The sequence below is a fragment of the Orycteropus afer genome, unplaced genomic scaffold, assembly GCF_000298275.1.
Source record: "Orycteropus afer afer isolate SDZICR_OR568_19922 unplaced genomic scaffold, OryAfe1.0 scaffold00283, whole genome shotgun sequence".
Lineage (NCBI taxonomy): Eukaryota > Metazoa > Chordata > Mammalia > Tubulidentata > Orycteropodidae > Orycteropus > Orycteropus afer.
This window is the reverse complement of record NW_006921870.1, coordinates 3116584-3137181: the sequence shown is the minus strand read 5'-3', so window position 1 is coordinate 3137181 and position 20598 is coordinate 3116584. Positions and strand designations below refer to the sequence as shown.

General features: G+C 43.7%; 1 protein-coding gene across 1 annotated transcript in view; it reads left to right on the top strand.

The window, feature by feature from the left end:
* The window catches only part of CFAP92 (cilia and flagella associated protein 92 (putative)), a 198313-nt gene that overhangs the window by 7303 nt on the left and 170412 nt on the right, over positions 1-20598 (top strand). Inside the window, exons 3-5 of the mRNA XM_042782280.1 lie at positions 2187-2400; positions 17924-18064; positions 18938-18987. Coding sequence (XP_042638214.1) covers positions 2187-2400; positions 17924-18064; positions 18938-18987 — 405 coding nt within the window. The remainder of the gene's footprint in view (positions 1-2186; positions 2401-17923; positions 18065-18937; positions 18988-20598) is intronic.

Below are 20598 nucleotides of genomic sequence, written 5' to 3'. Positions count from 1 at the left end.
GCTTTTTAAACCTACAAAATGGCAGCGATCTCCAGACTGGCAAAAGTCCACAGCTCAGCCCACCCTTCTCTTTACCTTCTCTGCTTGTTCCCCAGCCACGGTGCACAGTCTGCGCAGTCCCTGGCTAGCCGGGTGAATTTTAGGTTAATTCTTAGGTCCTACCACCAGTCAGGGATCTCCGAGCTGCCTGTACTGTCAGGGTCACTCTGTTTGCTGTCAGACCGCAGCTCTGTATGCAGCTCTGTATGTCTCCTTCTTTTGGTATTTTCACGCAAATTCTTCTGCTAACTGGGGTTTAGTCCAATTCTGTATCCTTCCCTTCAAGGCTCAGGGGTCCACGATTATCTTCTGTGTCTGTGTTAATTAGTTTCCCTTTTCTTTGTTGAAGAGGGTCTGTGCAATCCTTCTGCCTAGTCCGCCATCTTGCCGGAACTCCCTTCATTTAGATACTTTTACCTAGTAATTTCTTGGGTGTTTCAAAAGCTTTACAGCTCTTGAGATTTCTTTCTTTCTGGATGTGTGTGAGTGTGAATGTGTAAGAATGAGTGAATGTGACTTCTGATGAGATAGAGGAATAGGCAGACAAGCAACACAGACCCTCTTCAACAAAGAAAAGAAAAACCAATTGACAGAGATACAGAAGATAATCCTGGAGCCCTGGGCTTTGAAAGAAACTATATAGAAGTGTATTAGGCACCAACTAGTGGAAAAACCTGAACAAAAACAGTGAGTACAGAGACGGTCAGAGCTGCAGACTATCAGCCACTCTGACTGGACCAACAGCCTGAATATTTCCAAGTGGTGTTGTGACCTGTGAATTGATGTAAAGATCAGCCCTGATCACCAAGGGCTGCGGGGACGACTGTGCTAGTGGCCTATGACTATGAAGGGAGACAAACTGAGCTGTGGACTTTCCGCTGTCTGGAGGGCACAGCCATTTTGATTGTTTACACGTGGTAGCCATTTAGGATATTTAAAGTGACCAAGGGTGCAGCCATTTTGAATGTATACAAGTGGCAGGCATGTTGGATATTTAAAGTGACCGAGGGCACAGCCATTTTGAATGCTTACAAGCAGTGGCTGTTTTGGATATTTAAAATGACCGAGGACACAGCCATTCTGAATCTTTACAAGTGGCAACCATTTTGGATTTTAAAGTGATAGCATTTTCATTTGGATTTCAGGGACCTAAGAATAGGCTCTGTTTGCCAAAGTTGGCAGGGACATACGAGAGGCTAAAAACAGGAAAGGAGACAGGTAGTGAGTGTATAAGTGCTGTCAACTAGTGAATAGAGGAGCACAGTCCCCTGCTTGTGTAGATAACATACAAACAGAACTAGAAAATGAAAATTGTGGGTAAGTTACTCCAACATACAATCACCAATTAATTATCAACACAAAAATGTCACAATGCCTCAGAGACAACAGAGCATCACAGTCCACACAAAGAAGCAAGATAAAGCAGGAGAAACAAGGGACCAGGATACAAACCCAAAATATATCCCTGAGGAAGACGCAGCATTGGAACTCCCTGGTAAGGAATTCAAAAGAATTATATTTAGGTATTTTCAATGAATTGAGAGACAGATCAAGGAAAACACAGAGAAAACCCTAAAATGATTTTGAAAGACAATACAAGAACAAAATGAAAAAATAAATGAAAAATTAGAAATGATACAAAATCTACACACAGAAATCCAGAAGATTAATACTAAATATTCAGCAATAGATAAGACATTGAATGGGCAAAGGAGCAGAATTGAATCAATGAAAGACAGAATTAGAGAGATTGAAGGCAAATACCTGAACACTTCTTTGGAAAGGGTTAAATCAGAAAAAAGATCAAAACAAAATGAAGAAAGCCTGCACATACATGCACACTCCTGCTAGTTGTTTGGCTCTGGGTCAGTACTTGGAAGCATTTGGAGAGGATACTATTTGCAGATGATTGCTTTGATTTTACTTTTTCCAAGGAATCCAGGGATCTGATAGGGCCCAGTGTATTACACCCAGTTCCTGATCTGAGTTTGGAACCCGTAGAGAGCCAGATCCAGAATTGGGGTCGGTGGAGATCATAGCTACAGTTCACTCCAGATGAGGGTGTTGGTGGGTGATGTTTAGGTCTGTAGATGTTTGAGTCCTTCTAACTTCCCACAGTTAAAGTTTCTCATTGTTGCTTTACACAGACCGTGAAGCCATGGATTGAAGATGACAAAATCTGGGTGTCATGGACTCAAGCTTTTAGCATTAATGTGACGAAGGAATTATTAAAGAAAATAAATTTTCATAAAATAAATTTGAAGCTCTGGGACACAAAGGACAAAGTTTCAAGAAAAGCCAGGCATTATCGATTAAAGGCTCCTGGTCACTTGGAAGATATTGAATCTTTTGGTAAGTCAGGTACTCAAGTTTTAGTTTAAATGTTTCTACAAACTGTGGCTTCTCCCCAGCCATAGAATAAAAGCCAGTTCCCTTCATTTCCCTCATCTCATTTTCATGGGCACTCACTGGTTTCTGTAGCAGTGCCGGGCCACCCCTTTTGCATGTGTGGGGTTGGGAAGTGCAGTTGGGTGGAGCTAGGATTCTGATGGGCTGGATATTGTCTGTACCTGTGGACATTAGGACTCCACTTCCACCCTCACCACCTTTTGGGACCTCCTGTCCCAGGACCACTGATGTGAGCACCCACTACTGCCTGTCTCCCTAGAGGAGTATCGTGTGTTCATGGAAAAAAAATTAGAGAATACCAAGTGTCTTAGTCATGTAAGCCTTCCTTGACTTATAGATGATCCTCACATGGTGTCTGTCTTCCCCTGTGTGTGTCTCTGTGTCTTTTCTGCTCTTTTTATATGTCTTGGGAATTTCCCAGGGAATTTAAAGTTTTCCCTTGAGTAGATTCAGAGAAACCAAAAAGTCTGCCAGGGAATGTCATTACCGACATGAGCTTTATTTAGAACAGGAATAAAGAGCATCAAGAGAGACAGATCATTTACAAGACAATAGATGGAAGAAAAGTAGGCACAGGCTTACAAATCTTGCTAGCAGTTCGATCTGGCAACAGCAGGTTGTGATGGATCCAAAGATCTAGAACTCACCCATCTTTTGGGAATATTTATACCTGAGTCTAAGAAATTGGGGAATGGGATCTATGTGACCAGGACTGGAAGGCTACGGGACTGGTTTCAGACTCAGAGGTGCCTGGCCGCTCAGGAGGGGGTCCCAGGCACCACCTGTGTTTGCTCTGATAAAAACACTGCCAGTTAGGGCATTTAATTGCCCGAGGCTATGGAGCTCTGCTGGCATAGTGCACGTTTTGCATTTAGCCTAAGGATGGGAGTTCTGGTGGCGTTGTGCCTAAGGCAGTTGACTGCTAACCAGAAGGCTGGCAGTTCAAACCCACCAGCCACACATCAGAAGGAAGACTAGACAATCTACTTCCATAGAGATACTGCCTCGGAAACCCAAGGAGGGTCACTATGAATTGAGACCAACTTGACGGCAGTTGTTGTTGTTGTTGTTAAGTGCCATCGAGTCGTTTCCAACTCATAGCGACCCCATGCACAGCAGAACGAAACACTGCCTGATCCCGCGCCAGCCCCACAATCCCTGCTATACTTGAGCCCATCATCGCAGCCACCATATCAATCCATCTCGTTGAAGGCCTCCCCCTCTTTTGTCGACCCTCCACCCTACCAAGCATGACATCCTTCTCCAGGGAATGGTCCCTTCTTACAACATGACCAAAATAGGTGAGACAAAGTCTGGCCATTCTTGCTTCCAAGGAGCATTCTGGCTGCACTTCCTCCAGGACAGATCTGTTAGTTCTTTTAGCAGTCCATGGTACTTTCAGCATTCTCCGCCAGCACCACAACTCAAAAGCATCAGCTCTTCTTCGGTCTTCCTTATTCATTGTCCAGCTCTCACATGCATGCCAGGTGATTGGAAATATCATGGCTTGTGTCAGGCGCACCTTAGTCCTCAATGAGATATCCTTGCTCCTCAGCACTTGAAACAGTTCTTTTGCAGTTGACTTTCCCAATGCTACATGTTGCCTAATGTCCTGACTGCTGCTTCCATTGGCATCGATTGTAGAACCAAGCAACGTGAACTCTTTGACAACCTCAATATTCTCTCCATTTATTATTGACGGCAGTGAGTTTTTTTTTTTTTTTAAATTTTAGCCTAAAGAGCAATTAATTCCTGGTGGGGAGTGGGGAAGTGGCTGATACATGACAGGGAGTGACAAAGTAGATAGCTTGCAGTTTCTTATAAGTGCAGCTAAACAAGATGGGGTCTGAGACCATTTTTGGAGGTATTAGAGTCACTGACCCTACACTCCACCCCCAACACCCTAAAATGGTCCTTTCATTCTACGTGCCCCCTCTTACACTATGTTCCTTGGACCCGGGTGTTGGAGTATTGCAACCACATTCCACAAATGTAGTATAGACTGCAACATCTAAACAGTAAAATTAATATAAAACCTAATATTCTGTATAAGAGGTATTTCCAGGTAGACAGCAAAGAATTTATCCAGGAAAAAAAATGAGGTCTGCACTTAATTGCTGGATAGCAGAGATGTGAGTGCATGTACTGCAGAGCCTGTTCAATGGTGTGATTATAATTGGATATATAGATACAGTAGTCAGTACGAATTAGAGCACAGGTCCCTCTCTGTGCTGCAGTGAGAACATATAATGCCATGTGGTTCTGCATAACTGCCTTCCTCATCTAGGTAGTTTCTGTGGATAATAGGGTAATTTAAAACCACCAGCTGGCATGGCACTGTCGCTGGTGTTGGTGATAAAATGTATCCCAATTGGCGGGGCATGCAGGCAGAGTTGTGTATATTACACTGGGGATGTAAGGACATTCCCAGGTGCATCACCCTGTCTGATTATAAGGTAAATAGGACTAGCCATAATTACCACAGGCCTATAGCTACCCCCATGGAGAGGGAAATGCCTCAATTTTATAATTTGTTTCCATAACTACATGGTATTATCAATTTTAATAATATTTTTGCAGAGACATGGTGAAAGTCACCCCAGATCCTTGCTGTGGTTACCTGATGACCTTTCTATACACCAGGGAGAGATAGCAATTACTTGTAAAGACACAGCATGAGTCCTTCCTAACCCATCCCAAACAGCACATCCTACAGGGTGGGAGACATTAACTTGTTCCCTAACTAGTGAAGAGATCTTATTACTGGTAAAGCTCCAGGAGGGTAAAAACATATTACAAATCACATTAGAAGGGGGAAGAAATGGTTTGGGAGTAGAGATGGCCTTCTAGTTGTTTAGACAACTCTACAGAGTTCCATTCTTGGGCAGCAGTTTCCACGGCAATCTGGTGCTAGAGGAAATGAGAAATTCTCCACGAACCCAGCATTTGGGTTGGTTTTGCACTTTGGCTATGGTGAGGGCCCAACTTGCAAATAGATTGCCGGAGACTCTTAAGGGTAATAAGATAAAGTCTTTAAAGGAACAATCAAAGGTAAATCCTGATGATCTACTAGTATACAGGCAGTGCTGGAAGTGGAGGTTAATATCATGCCCAGGCGAATATTACTGCCCTGGCTTTTCATACTTTCCCCCATACCGGCCCTTTGGTTTTGTGGAGGCCAGTATAATCTAAAGGAGGTACTGTGAATGCCCATAAATTCATGAAATAAGTCCCTCTTTTCAGTAGTGGTCCTGGATTATAAAGGTGAGAATGCTGGTGAGGGGTTTGGATGTAGTCAGGAGTAATAAGCAGTGGGACATCTAGCCTAGCACACCAAGGGAAAGAAATCCCAAACCACCGAGGACTTACCTGCCAGCTCCAAGGAAGTTTAATCACATGATCCTCTGTGCCTAGATCCTATTATTCTCATGACCTACTACAGGAAGGAGGGTGTTGTCTTCAGTGGCTTTTAGCCAGATCTGCATAGTTCGCTGAGGTCCTTGAGTTAACATCTGATAGGCACTGGAGTGTTCCTGCCATCGGTATTCGTTGATGTGCCTCAGCACTTCTGGGAGGCACTGGGTCCATTGTTGTAATGAGTGGTTCTTGTTTCTTAGAGCTTGCTTCAGTAGCCCATTCATTCCTTCTGGCCACAGTGGGATTATAGGTGGAAGTACAAGGCAATATCATGTTCATCTGCCTACTCATGCACTTCATGCCCTGAAATGTCGGCCTTGGTCACTGTTGATGTCTGTGGGCATGCTGTAGCAGGCACAAAGACAAGTGAGTCCCCAAATTGTAGAACGTTGTGTGCACCATTTGCATGGGTATGCTTGTAATAAGCTAGTTACAGTATCAGTACAAATCAGAGCAAAATGGCAATTTTGCGAGGTAGGCAGTGGGCCTAGGTAATCTACTTGCCATCTTTGTGCTGGAGCTTGCCTGTGAGGAATATGGCCTATCTGGCTAAGACACTTGCCTGCTCACCAGAAGGCTGGCAGTTCAAACCCACCAGCCACTCCTCGGAAGGAAGGTTGGGCAATCCTACTTCCGTAGTGATACTGCCTCGGAAACCCAAGGAGGGGTCGCTATGAGTCAGGGCTGACTCGACGGCACACAACAACAACAACAACCCAAGGTACTGGCTTTTTCCTTTCTAGCAAACAATGGTGACATTGATCTCAGGCTTCTTTAATCTGGGCCATAGATATGAGAAAGTCCCATCCTTTTGCAGTGGCCCAGAGTTCTTTGTCCTTTATGGCTGATTTTTCTGTGTAGCAATTTAGCTACTTCAGTATCAGGTAACCAGTTAGTTAGGGTGCACAGCTGAGCAAGTTTGTCAGCTGGAGCATTGCCGGAGGGAGTGAGCATGATGGACATGATAGATGGTAACATATGCTTTTAAAGTCTGGGCCCAAATGTTTGCCCACAGCTGCTTTCCCCACAGGAACCACCCTGCCACGTACCAGTCTTCTTTATGCCAGGTTGGCAGCCACAGAGTGAGGCCTTTAAATATTGCCTATTAGTGCATATGATAATAGGATCTTTTTTGTGTGTAAGCACCATCCAGGCTGTTCATAGTTCTACCCACTGGCTGCTTTGGCCCTCCCCTTGATCTATCCAAATTGTTGCAGTGCTAGGTTGGAGGGCTATTGCAGTCCAGTGTGCTGGGTTGCCCCGAGCTGAACCACCTGTGTACCAGGCATTATTAGGTATGGGCTCAATTCCTTCTTTGATATGGCTTTTCAGCAAGGGAAAAAGTTCTGAAATTTGAGTTATGTTGTTGTTGTTATTTGCCGTCGAGTGGGCCCCGACTCATAGCGACCCCTCCGTGGGTTTCCGAGGCAGTTATCACTACGGAAGTAGGATTGCCCAACCTTCCTTCCGAGGAATGGCTGGTGGGTTTGAACTGCCAGCCTCCTGGTTAGCAGTCAAGTGCCTTAGGCACTATGCTACCAGAGCGTCATAGATTGACTTATATAAGTCACTGGACCCAGGATCTAATGAAGCTCTGCACTCAGGGGGCTGGCTGATAGGGTGCTCCACTGCTAGAGGTAGACATGCTATTCCATGAGCGTTCCTCCTTGGGCCACCTCTGACTTCAGCATGTTAAATTCTTTTACCATCTTGCAATGGGATAATGGGTCTTCACCATTATAGGAGCCCCTTTTGTAATATTTTCTACAGGCTGGAGACTCAAACTGCACATAGTTGTTGCTCCAATGTGCTATATCTCTGTTTGGCTCCTTTCCATAATTGGGACCAAAACCCTAATGGGACCTGCTTTCCCTGTTGCCTTTGCCACAGTCCCCAGCCAAATCCCTTGGGGTAGCTGTTGTTGTTGTTGTTGTTGTTATGTCCATTGAGTCGGACCCGACTCATAGTGACCCCTCCTTGGGTTTCCAAGGCAGTATCACTACGGAAGTAGATTGCCCCATCTTCCTTCTGAGGTTGGGGTAGCTAGCAACGTCCAATTTGCAAGGGGCCCCGGGTTCAATAGCTCCCAGGGCTTTTACCTGCTAGACTGCTACTTTAGCTGCCCAAAATGCCTTTTCTCGTTCTGTTTCCCAATCCCAAATAATTCCCTTTTTTGCTAGCTTATAAAGTGGATGTAGGATTTGGGCTAGGTGAGGGATAAAGAGTCTTTAATACCCCAACATCCCTAGGAATGCTGTAACTCCTTAACTTTAGTAGACAATGGATAAGCACTTATTTTATCAACAATAGCTGCAGGCTATTTTAGTCTTGCCTAATAAGATAACACCAAGAATTTGACAGTTAGCCCAGGGCCTTGAAGCTTGGTGAGGTTTGCAGCCCATCCTTGACTTTCCAGATGGGCTATCAGTTGGGAAGCAGCATCCTCTAGGAGAGAAAGGTCATCACAGGTTAACATAACATCATCAATATAATGAAACATGAAAAGGTTCTGTTTCTTCTGGAGGTTTCAACCTTTGAAGGTCTTGAGCAACCAGGACATGGCAGATCACAGGGGAGTGACAATAACCTTGGGTTAGGGTTTGAAATGTCCAGGATTCTCCCTTCCACTCAAAAGTGAATTGATCCTGGCACTCGGGCTACGTTGTTGTTGTTGTTATGTGCCGTCGAGTCAGACCCGACTCATAGCGACCCCTACTTGGGTTTCCGAGGTGGTATCACTACAGAAGTAGATTTCTCAACCTTCCTGCTGAGGAATGGCTGGTGGGTTTGAATCCACAGCCTTCTGATTAGCAGTCAAGTGCCTTAGGCACTATGCTATCAGAGCTCCTCAGGAATACTAAAGAATACATTAGCAAGTTGTTGTTGTTGCAAATGAGCTCTGGTAGCATAGTGCCTAAGGCACTTGACTGCTAACCAGAAGGCTGGCGTTTCAAACCCACCAGCCACTCCTCGGAAGGAAGATGGAGCAATCTACTTCTGTAGTGATACTGCCTTGGAAACCCAAGGAGGGGTCGCTATGAGTCAGGTCTGACTCAACGGCACATAACAACAACAATACAAAATGATAAGTACTGAGGTGTTCACTCATAGTATTTAGCAATTAGGTTATGTTGGGGAGGGCAGCATGCAGAGCAGGGGTGACTTTATTCAGTTCCTGGTTGTCCACCATCATCCACCAGCTGCCACTGGTTTCCCCACTGGCCATAAAGGGTTGTTGTGCAGACTGTTGAGTGCAACGGATGATGTCGACTCGTGCTGGTTCTGCAATGGTAGCGGTTATTTCCTCATGCCCCCCAGGCAGCCTGTACTGTTTAATATTCACAATTCTGGTGGAGAAATGGAGGCATATGGGGTTCCACTTCTCCACACCACCCCCCATACACAATTGACTTAATTGCCCTTACTCTCAAATGGAATTCCCCTGCACTTGTTAATAGAGTTAATCTAGAAGAATGTCAATTACCAAAATACGTTTAGGCAGAGGAGAAATAAACACCTGGTGTTTGGAGTGAGGGAGGCACCCTAGGGTGAAAGTGAGTGTGCCATGAGCCACACTCGAACCGTGTTCCCTCCGTAACCACCAATAGAACTTAATGGGCTATGATAGTTGGAGTTGTGTGTCAACTTGGCTGGACCACAATTCTGAGTGGTTTAAGCAGTTATGATGTGGGTTATTCCCATGATGAGATCAGATGTATATGTTTTGAGCAGCCAATCCATTGAAAGGGAGTTTCCCTAGGGGTGTGCCCTGCTTTCAATATATTTATGGACATCCTGGGGAAAAAGAGACACTGTTCTGTGAATCAGGATCCTTTTGTGCTGCCTACAACTGTCTATGAGTGAACAATCCACCATTTGGCCTGGAAATCTTGGATTCGTTGGAGTCAATAGCCAGTATATTGCCTGCCAACCTTGAGCTTGTCAGCCCCTGCAGCTGTGTGAGTTGGGAAAAGCCTCCAGCTTGACGTTTGATCCAAGAACTCGGGACTTGCCAGTTTCTGTAAGCGTGTGAGCCATTTTCCTAATTTCTCTCTCTCTCTCTCTTTCTCTTTTTCTCAGCTTTATTGGTTTTGCTTCTCTAGAGAAGCCAGCCAAACACATGGGCCTTTGAATCTGTTTATATTCCCATGAATGAGAGTGCACTCGGCACCAGTATCTACCAAAGCTAGAGCTCTTCATTCACTGTTTGGAAACCAGTGGATAACTATCCTGATGTGGGGCCTCTGATTCCCCATAATCCTCCACACCATCAGTGGGGGATCTCGGCCCAGTGCATCCTGTATCGAAGGAGCGGCAAGGTTGAGCATATTCCCTCAGTTCCTCCTCCAGGGGAGGAAACTGCTGGTCCAGTCATAAATGCTGCTACAAGTGGCTTTAGGCTGTTTAATCTATCTTTTCCCTAGGGGTTCCGCAGCTAAAGATCTACCCAAAGCTGGTTTTGAGTTACTTTTAGAGGCCCTTTTCCCTTGGAATTCTTTGGCTCTTTTTCAACCTTGGGGGCCTTCTCAGTAGCTCTTATACTTTTTCTCCTCAGCCTGTCAGTTTCCCCCAAGTGAGCAGCGTCTTGCCCTGCTTGAGAGATGGGACACCCAACTGCCAATTGGAGGGTGGGCAAAAGAGAACCATAATACTGGCTGGGGGAAGACTGTTAGAGGGCATTACTCATGCCATTAGTAAATATTTCATTATCAGTATCCAGAAATTTAGATGTCTGTATAACATGTTTTGCTCTTAATTCTTTAATGAGCTCCTGCAGCTCTTCAAGAGTGTTCCATGTAGGAGGGGTGCGGTGAATCTCCCTCTATGGGCCACACCACTCAGCAGGCTAAGATAATCCAGTTCATGAGGGAAGCATTCCCTGCCCCATTCTGGAACATGTATAGCCTTTGTCTTAAGGCAGAATGGGAAGTAACTGAGGTATTTTAGGAAGAATGGGAAGTAACTGAGGCTATTCCTTTCCCAACAAGACCATGCCATCTGCCCCTGTATCCCACAGCGTTAAAACCCAGGCCGGTATAGATTCTCCTTTTTTTTCTGGCTGTATTGGACAGCTTTATCGAGGAGTTCCTTGGTGGTACAGTTCCTTACTTTAATGTGTTCCCTTCCACAGGAGAGGCAGTCCAGCACCACCTGGGGTGTGGAGCCATTCAGTCTTTACTTTAGTGGTGATTAAGGTGGGTCTTGCAGGTGTTCCGTTATGCTAATGATATCCTCCCAGGCCTTACATTCCTCCTCTGAGTCTGAGGACTCCAAGAAGTTTCCATTTCTTAGGATCTCAGTTGGCCCTAGTTATAACTGCTCGAATTTGTTGCCACAGTAGGTGGTGCCCAGCCAGTTTTGCTACTCGACATGCTAATGTTTCTATAATTTGGTCAGATGCTTGTAGCTTGGTAGAGATAGCTTCTCTCACATCTGATTGAGCCAATCTTACATCTGTTTCCAACCTTAGTTTTCCTTTTTTTTTTGAAATATGCCTATTTTTAAATTTTTGGTAAATATTCTCTTCTCCATTATTTACTGGTCTCACTCAGTCATTGGCTTTTCTTTCTTTCTTTTTAATTTTTATTGTGATTTGGGTGACAATTTATAGAGCAAATACTTTCCATACAGCAGTTCACATACACTTTGTCTCATAACATTGACCACAATTTACCACAATGCAACATCTCCCCTCCTACTTCCTCCCAATAGTTACCTGTTCCCTGTGTCCACCCCTCCATGCACTCCTGCCCCCTGAGCTGTCTCCCTGTGCATAAGCAGCCCTTCTTTCTCCCATGCTTGTTCTCTCCAAGGAGTATATCTACCTCAGGTAAATGTTCAACTTATATGCCTGCCTATTGTTTGGCTGGAAGCTATAGGTGTGCATTCAATTCCAAACCTGAAGGGCAGCTAGGGGCCATGGTCTCAGTGGTTCCACCAGGCTCTATCAGGCCAGCAAACCTGGTCCCCCCCTTTTTTTTTCCCCAAATAATTTTGAGTTTTGTTCCACATTATTCTCCCTATCTATCCAGGATCTCCTACATGGATCCTCTTCCAAGTGGTTGACAGTAGTAGCCACGCACCATCTAGTTCTTCTGGTCTCATAGTCGTATAGGCTGCAGATCGGATGGTGTACCCATCGCTAGGACTAATTGTTTCCATGAATTTTTGGTTTTCTTCCTTCTTCTTGGCTCTGGACAAGGAGAGACCCATCGTTGCATCTAGATGGCAGCTTGTAAGCTTTTAAGATCCCAGTTGCTACTCACCACAGTAGGAGGTGGAACAATGTTTTGTGTAGTATGTTATGCCAGTTGAGCTTGATGTCCCCTGCGACTATGGTCCCGAGCCCACAGGTCCAACTACTCAGTCCCTCTGGGTAGCTGGCTGTGACCAAGCAGTGACTACAACCTTGCCCCTTGTCAGCTCCACTATACACCTGGGAATTCAGATCTTATACATAAAGTTATAGGACCATTGTCTGCCAACCTATACATGTCCTTGGGTACACTCCCTGCTTCATAGACATACTTAATAGTTCAGCCTGTCCACCCATCTATCCACCCATATACCCGTGTTTGCCTTCACTGACCACGCCGTACTATATGTGCAAAAGGGTTCATCTTTGTTGTCTGTACTTCCCATGTACCTCTCTATGTCTCTCTCTTCCTCAATGCCACTATATTGATCACTCACATTTGGTACATTGCCCTTTTCTTCACCCAAATCAAAACTTATCTCTATCTATCTAACAGTATTCCCTCCTCTCCCCTCCCACCCCTGGTTACCAACAAAGAAAATGTCCTTCCATGGATAAACCTTTCCTTGACTTTTACAATAACAGACTAATACAATATTTGTCCTTTTGTGATTGACTTATTTCACTCAGCATAATGTCCTCCAACTTTATTCTTTAGGGTTGCATGGTATTCCATTGTGTGTATGTACCATAGTTTGGATATCCATTCCTCAGTTGATGGACACCTAGGTTGTTTCCATCTTTTGGCTATTTTAAATAGTGCCGTGACGAACATGAGTGTTAGTTCTTCCTTAACTGTCTGCAGTTTATCCCTTAATTTCTGACACTCAATTTCTACTACCTGTTCAGATTCTGAGGCAGTGCAGACTGCATATAGCAGAGGCCAAGCTACTGCTGCAACAGCAGCTGGTGTTCTTTTTTCAATTTTTCTACTCTAGCACACCAAAAGATCACACCAATCTGCAGCAGGCTAATAGCCTGGCAGTGGGTCCATACATACTTGCATCTGGCCAGTCTGGAATTTCACCAGTTACTCTGCTCATGCTTACTATTACCCTACGTGTAGATACCTTGGCTTTTCCTGGATCAGCTCACCAGCTGTCTTGGGACTTTCCCAGGGAATTTAAAGTTTTCCCTTGAGTAGATTCAGAGAAACCAAAAAATCTGCCAAGAGGTGTCGTTACTGGCATGAGCTTTACTTGTTGCTGTTGTTATGTGCCCTCGAGTCAGACCTGACTCATAGAGACCCTCCTTGGGTTTCCAAGGCAGTATCACTACGGAAGTAGATTCCCTAACCTTCCTTCCAAGCAGTGGCTGGTGGGTTTGAACCACCAGCCTTCTGGTTACCAGTCAGGTACCTTAGGCACTACGCTACCGGAGCTCCTGAGCTTTACTTAGAATAGGAATAAAGAGAATCGAGAGAGAGAGAGAGAGAGAGAGAGAGAGAGAGAGACAGAGAGAGAGAGAGAGAGAGAGAATTTACAAGACAGTAGATGAAAGAAAAGTAGGCACAGGCTTACAAATCTTGCAGTTCAATCCAGCAGCAGCAGGCTGGGATGGATCCAAAAATGTCCTCTAAAACTCACCCATCTTTTGGGAATATTTATACCTGAGTCTGAGAAATAAGGGACGGGATTTACGTGAGTGGGACTGGAAGGCTACATGACTGGTTTCAGCCTCAGTGGCACCTGGATGCTCAGGAAGGGGTCACAGGCAGTGCTTTTGGAACCACCTGTGTTTGCTCTGATAAAAATTGCCAGTTCAGGCACTTAAATGCCCTAAGGATGGGTCAATACCTGACAGGGTAGAGGTGAGTGATACGTGACAGGGAGTGAGAAGGGAAATGGCTTGCAGTTTCTTACAAGCATGGCTAAACAAGATGGGGTCTGAGACCATTTTTGGAGGTGTTGCAGTCACTGATCCTACATATAACTAACTCAGAAGACATCCTAAACCTACAGTTACATACCTCATTAACAGAACACAAGAAAACTATTTCCAAACAGAATCACATTTATAGGTATAAGGGTTAGGATTTTGACACATAGTTTTGGGGGACACAATTCAGTTCATAACACCAAGAAACAAAAAGAAAACTTAAAACCCTCACTAGTCTGAGACAACCACATTAATATTTTGAAGTAGGCCCTTGTAGCTCCTACTTTTGCAAATATTCTATCAATGTCAGAAAGTCTTATTTTTAACTTCCCATTATGCAGAGAGAGCAGCTCTAGTGGTGCAGTGGTTAAAGCATTGAACTGCTAACCAAAAAGTTGGTGGTTTGAATCCACCAGCTGCTCTGTGGGAGAAAGATGAGGCAGTCTGCTTCTGTAAAGATTTATAGCCTTGGAAAACTTATGGGACAGTTCTGTTCTGTTGTAGGGTCACTATAAGTTGAATCAACTTGATGGCAGTATGTTTTTTTGGTTTTTAAGGTGAGAGTAAGAAGGATGGAGAGACACAGACTCTGAAGTCAGACAGCTGAGTTCAATCCTGTCTCTATTTTGTACTAGATAGTGATGTTGGGCCCATTCCTGAACATCCATTGCTTATCTGTAAAGTAAAGGGGAAATAAATAGTAGCTACCTTACTGGCACACCAGGCAGGTAGGGAAACAGGAGCAGATAAGATGACTTGAGCCAGATAATAAGGGTGTATATTGTCTAGAGAGGATTTAAAACTATAATAAAATTTTGCAGCTGTAAACAAATATATATATATATATTGCCATCAAGTTGATTCTGACTCATAGCAAACACATGTGTTGCAGAGTATAACTGCTCCATAGGGTTTTCTGGGCTGTAATCTGAACAGAAGCAGATCTCCAAAGCTTGCTCACACAGTGCTGCTGAGTGGGCTGAAATCACCAGCCTTTAGGTTATTAGTCAAGGCAGACCATTTGTGTCACCTAAAAACACCAAACCCACTGCCACTGAATTAATTCTGACTCATAGAATGAGACCCAATAGGACAGAATAGAACTGCTCTGTAAGGTTTCCAAGGCTGTAAATCTTTACAGAAGCAGACTGCCTCATCTTTCTCCTGCAGAGTGGCTGGTGGGTTTGAACTGCTGACCTTTTGGTTAGTAGCCAGATGCTTTAACCACTGTGTAACCTAGAGAACTCAAACTATGACAAGGTATTAATTATAAGATGCATCCTGAATTTTTTAGAGATGCTAAAAGGTAAAAAGATGTGCATATTACTAAATGAAGTATGGCCCTGTTTTTTTTTTTTTTTTTCAGCAGCTTCTAGACGAATGTCATTATCCCCATTTTGTAGTGAGCAAACAGATTGCCCTTTGTGTGGAGAAGCAGTGCCAGAACAAGACCCTGTGTTTTTTTGGTTTCCAACCTTCCTTCTCATGGAGACTTTCTGACATTGGAGGCTTAGGGCTTCCAATTTTTAATTTTTCATTTATATCCAGAATTTCTTACCCTTGGTGCTATTGGCATTGTGGGTCAGATAGTTCTTTATTGTTGTGGGGCTATCCTGTGCATTGGCCTCTACCCACTAGAAGCTAGTATTAGATGACATTTGTGACCATCAAAAATTCCTTCAGATATTGTGTAATGTCCCCTTGAAGGCAAAATTGCTTTTGGTTGGGAATCACTGAGTTACATTCAAAGTTATATCCAACCTATTAATTGTAGGATTCCTGTGTGAGAAAATGGGACCGAAGGTGGCTTTCCCCACCTGGATCAATACAAAGCCCCATCTCCTGAAAATATGTGTTCCAAACCTGCATCAGATGTACTTGGAGTGTGTGCCTAAATGCAGATTACAAGGCTTGGGCCAGAGCTGCTGAGCCAGAATTTCTGGGGAGTTTTAGGTAGTCCATTGGTAAACATCTGCCCTGTAGCAGGCTCATACTGGGGCAATAGATGCTGGGGTGGGGGCACCAGGAAGGCTTCCTATAGGAGGGGGCATGTGAACCAAGTTTGGAAGGGCCAACAGAATTCCTTGGCCAGAAGAGGGAGAAGAAAGTGAGTTCCAGGTCCTGCAGGGAGAGCCTGTGGACCTTTGTCTGTGAGTGCTCTTGAACTGAGGGTACCTGCTCTTCCCAAACTTTGTCTGAAGCCTGATATTGCTACATCTTATTTTAAAAAAGAAGGATATGTTTACTTGGTAAAATAATTTAGAAATAGACTGCAAGGCAAAAAGGAAAAAAAATTAAATCACAGGATGCCTGTCCCGAAAGAGTCGGTGTTAACGTTTTCCTGTATAGTTTATATGTGGGTACAAATGGGTGTACAGATTGTTTTGTTTTTTAGTAAATGGGGTCTACTGTACATACTGTCTTTTGTCTTGCCTTTTTTCACTTAAAAAGATAATCTTACTGAGACCCTTGTTTCTTGGGAGGGAGAAACACCATAGATGTGTGTTTCAAGTTACAAGGTGACAATATATTGCTTTTGATGAGCTGTAGGTCACATGCCAGAACTTGTTAGCTTTCAGCCTGCTGGGCTTGAATGCATCATCCCAACCAGAGCTAGCATTCCTCTTCTCTCAAATCTGCTCATCCTCTTGGTTTCTCAGTTTTGGACAAATAGTCAATCTTTCTTGAAGCCCCAAGTCGTATTTGAATCCTCCTAGGCCCTCACCTCTTGGCCGTCCCCCGCTCTGCATCTAGTTGGCATCCAGACCTGTTTGTCATTCTTCAGAGCTGTCCGCTCCTCAGATGTCTGTCCTCCCTAGCCCTGGCTTTCTTTGCATGAGAGCTTTCTCCTGTTCACTCTTCTACCATCATTGTCCACCCTTCATGTATCATTCTTTGACCTTGGCATTTCATTGCTCTGCAACTTTTCATGGCTGTACAGTAAGTCTGGCCTTGAAGACATTTTATAATTTGCTCTACAAGGGTCTTTGCTACTTCCACTTCCACCTTCACACACCCGTCTACCTCCTGATGCCTCATTATAGGGCCTGCCCTCAGGAAGCTGGCCATACCTGGGGGTAATTTATGGGAGTGGGAGGTTAGCCTCATCTCTTTCTCCAAACATTTTATCTAACCTTCTAGCCTGAATACAGTTTCACCACTTTCTTATAGCTTCTGTTACCTCTATTCATTCATTCACCCTCTGTTCATTCATTATTCCACATAGGTTTGATTGCTGGCATGTACATGGAAGCCCCCATTTTGATACAAGTAAAAGCCATAGAAGGATGTACTCCCTAGTTGGAGACAGGAGCTCTGGGTATAGCCCTGGCGTTTCTCTGGACCAGCTCTCTGACCACAGGAAATTTACTGAAGTGCCAAATTCCTCATCTGTAAAATGGGGGAATTGACAATGCTTTCCTGAAAGTGTGATAATTAAAGGGAGCAGTACATATCAAGTGCTTACTGGCCTTATTTGGAGGAAACCATTGCTGATTGGGATCTATGCTTCTCCCAAATATCTGTGTGGTTATTCTTTTGAATTTCCTAGTATTTGGAGGCAGCCCTTTAGGCAACACCACCAGATGAGTTAGGATCTTACCCATCTTGTCCAATGCTTTATCTCCAGCTTGAGGGTAGTGATTGTCACAAACTCGTTGCTGCTGTGGAGTTGATTCAGACTCACAGTGATTGTATAGGACAGAGTAGAATAGTCCCATAGGGTTGCCAAGGTAGTAATCTTTACAGAAACAGAAAGATGCCACATCTTTCTTCTGTGGAGTGGCTGGTGGTTTCAGTTAGCAGCCAAGTGCTTAACCATAGTGCCACTACAGTTCCTTGACTGTCATATAGTAGGTATGCAATAAGTGTTTCTGATTGATTGATCAATTGATTGCGTCAATGATCCTTTCTTTTCCTTTCTAGAGGAAGTTAGACATTTAGTTACGAATCAGAGAAGAATGTCTGAAAAGGGCATTTCTAAAACTAGCATTATCAAAGAGGAGTGGAGCCAGGAGCATCTACCAGGAAAACAAGAAAAAGAAAAACACTTCAAGTCTTTTCAGGGTAAGTGGAGACAACATTTGAGGATAAATTCAGACCATGGCAGGAAGAGCTATTGGTGCCCCTAGTATGTATATGCACTGCTGTCCCTCCCATGTGTGAGCTACTCTGCTGTTTACCCTGTGAGGCAAGCACTGCTTTCCTTGTATGTACTTTTTGTAGTTAATATCCTTTTTCTTTAACTTATGTTTGTTTTATAATTCCCCCCCCCCAAAAAAAACTTTTCTAACTGTAGAAGTTACATGTTTCTTTAGAAAATTCAGTTTAAAAAAGCATATAAAATAAGGGAAAAGAATCCATAATTCCACCACCAAAAGCAAATCATTGTAGCACTTTGGTTATCATATTTTGGTAAATATTGTTTTTCTTCACATAGGTGAGGCTATCCTGGATACATATTTTGCATTCTGAGATTTTTATTAACATATTGTCAAGTGCACTTTCCAGTGTCCTCAGAGACTCCATAAACTTTTATTTTTAGTGACTGTATAATATTTCAACTGCTAATAGTACTTAATTTTCTTAACCATTTTCTGTAGTTGGGAAGTTAGGACTTTGGGAGTGTTCGCAGTCCTCTCTAGCATAAACAGTGCTGAAGTGGATAATTTAACAGGTATAGACTCTTCTTTTTTTGTTCTCTGTGAGGTGTTTTATAAGAATTGGAGACCTCATCTTGATTCCATTCATCTCAACCATCAGAACTGTATGTTCATTCATTCACTCATTTATTATTAACAAACCATTTTACTGAGCTTACCATGTGCCAGGCCTCCAACCTGGAGATTGATGTTACAGGAATGTGTAAGCTGCCTTCATTTTTCAGAGAACTAGTATGGAGCAAGAAGTTTGGTGACATTTGCTAATAAATATTATCAGGTTCTTACCAAACAGAATCTGAAACTTCTAAGAACAGCAAGGAAAATGAAGTCAATCAAAATGGATGATTTTGCCACAGTTGGTAAGCATAGACTCTTGTTATTTTGGGGAGTGGGAGTGGAGGCCTCTACAGATTCCCTCCAATAGTCATGTAGGATTTTTAATAACTCCATTTAAGTTGGGCTTCACATCATGTAGGTGAACAAGGAAAGGGGTTCTAATGTTCTGAGCACATGTTATACATCAGGCACTGTGCTTTCTGCACACGTTATTTTATCTCATTTAAATCTCATTATGATCTCTCTGTGAGGTAGTGTTACTATTTCCATTTTCCACACAAGGTGACTGAGTGGTTACATTCATAAAACCAGAATTCTTGGTATATACAGTATTCCAACCCACATCTTCAGACAACAGAGCCTTTCTTGCTGCAAGTGCAGTTACTCTAAGGGCCTCTGGTAACCTAAGAAAAGGTGAGTCCTTGGATGCTGTGAGGAAAAAGGGCAGAATAGAAGCCCAGTTAGTGGTTTTGGGAGAATGAAGAAAACATATTATAAAAAAGAAATCTTCATTTTTTAAATTGTTTTCATTGAATTTATGGATTAATTTTTTTTACATTGTTAAATTATATCATCCATTCAGATTCTCCTTTATGCCCTTTTGTAGAATTATTTTTTTCCTTCCTATAGATAATATGTGTAATTCTTATAAATGAATCCCTCGATATTTTATAGTTTTGGTTGCTTTTATAAAAAGATCATATTTTCTAGTTGGTTAGAACCCTGATAGTGTGTATATAGTCTATGGATCAATGGCATCAGCATCACTAGGGAGTTTGTCTGACATGCAGAATCTCAGGCCCTCACCGAGATCTACTGAACCACAGTCTGCATTTCATTTAATAAGATCCCCAGGTGACTTATAGACACAATTCCCCCACTATCCAAAAGTGGAACATTCCTATGAAAACTTTGTAAGCTGAAATTGTCTAAAGTGAAGAAGCAATTACCATTAATTAATGGGGGGGGGGAATTTTTTAGCATTTCAAGACCAAAAAAAGGAAAAAAAAAACCCTATTAGTCAGCCGCAGGGATCCAGGTGAGGAGAGAGAACCCAGGCACACCCAAAGCAGGACAGGAGAGTGGGAGAAAGGGGATTAAAATCCAGGAACCCGGACAGAGGAGCAGTCAGCCGCAGGGATACAGGTGAGGAGAGAGAACCCAGACACACCCAAAGCAGCAGGATGGGAGAGTGGGAGAAAGGGGATTAAAAGCCAGGAACCAGGACAGAGGAGCAGTCAGCCGCAGTGATCCAGGTGAGGAGAGGGAACCCAGGCACGCCCAAAGCAGCAGGGCAGGAGAGCAGGAGAAAGGGGATTTAAAGGCCCAGGAACCTGGACACAGAAGCAGTCAGCCACAGGGACCCAGGTAAGGGTGGTATGAGAGGTTTCCAACAGGGAAACAAACTTGTCTGTTGGTTTCTCCTACCGTGGTGATGTGTTGATGTGAGTTTTGAGGCTGAGCCACTGGTGTTTCAAACCCAGCGAGATGCACATGGTACACAGGTATCAGCCCAGCTTACAGACTGAGACAAAGTAGGAAGAAGGAAGAGGCCGTCCACTTCTCAAAGAATTGGCCAGGGAAAACCTTATGAATAGCAAA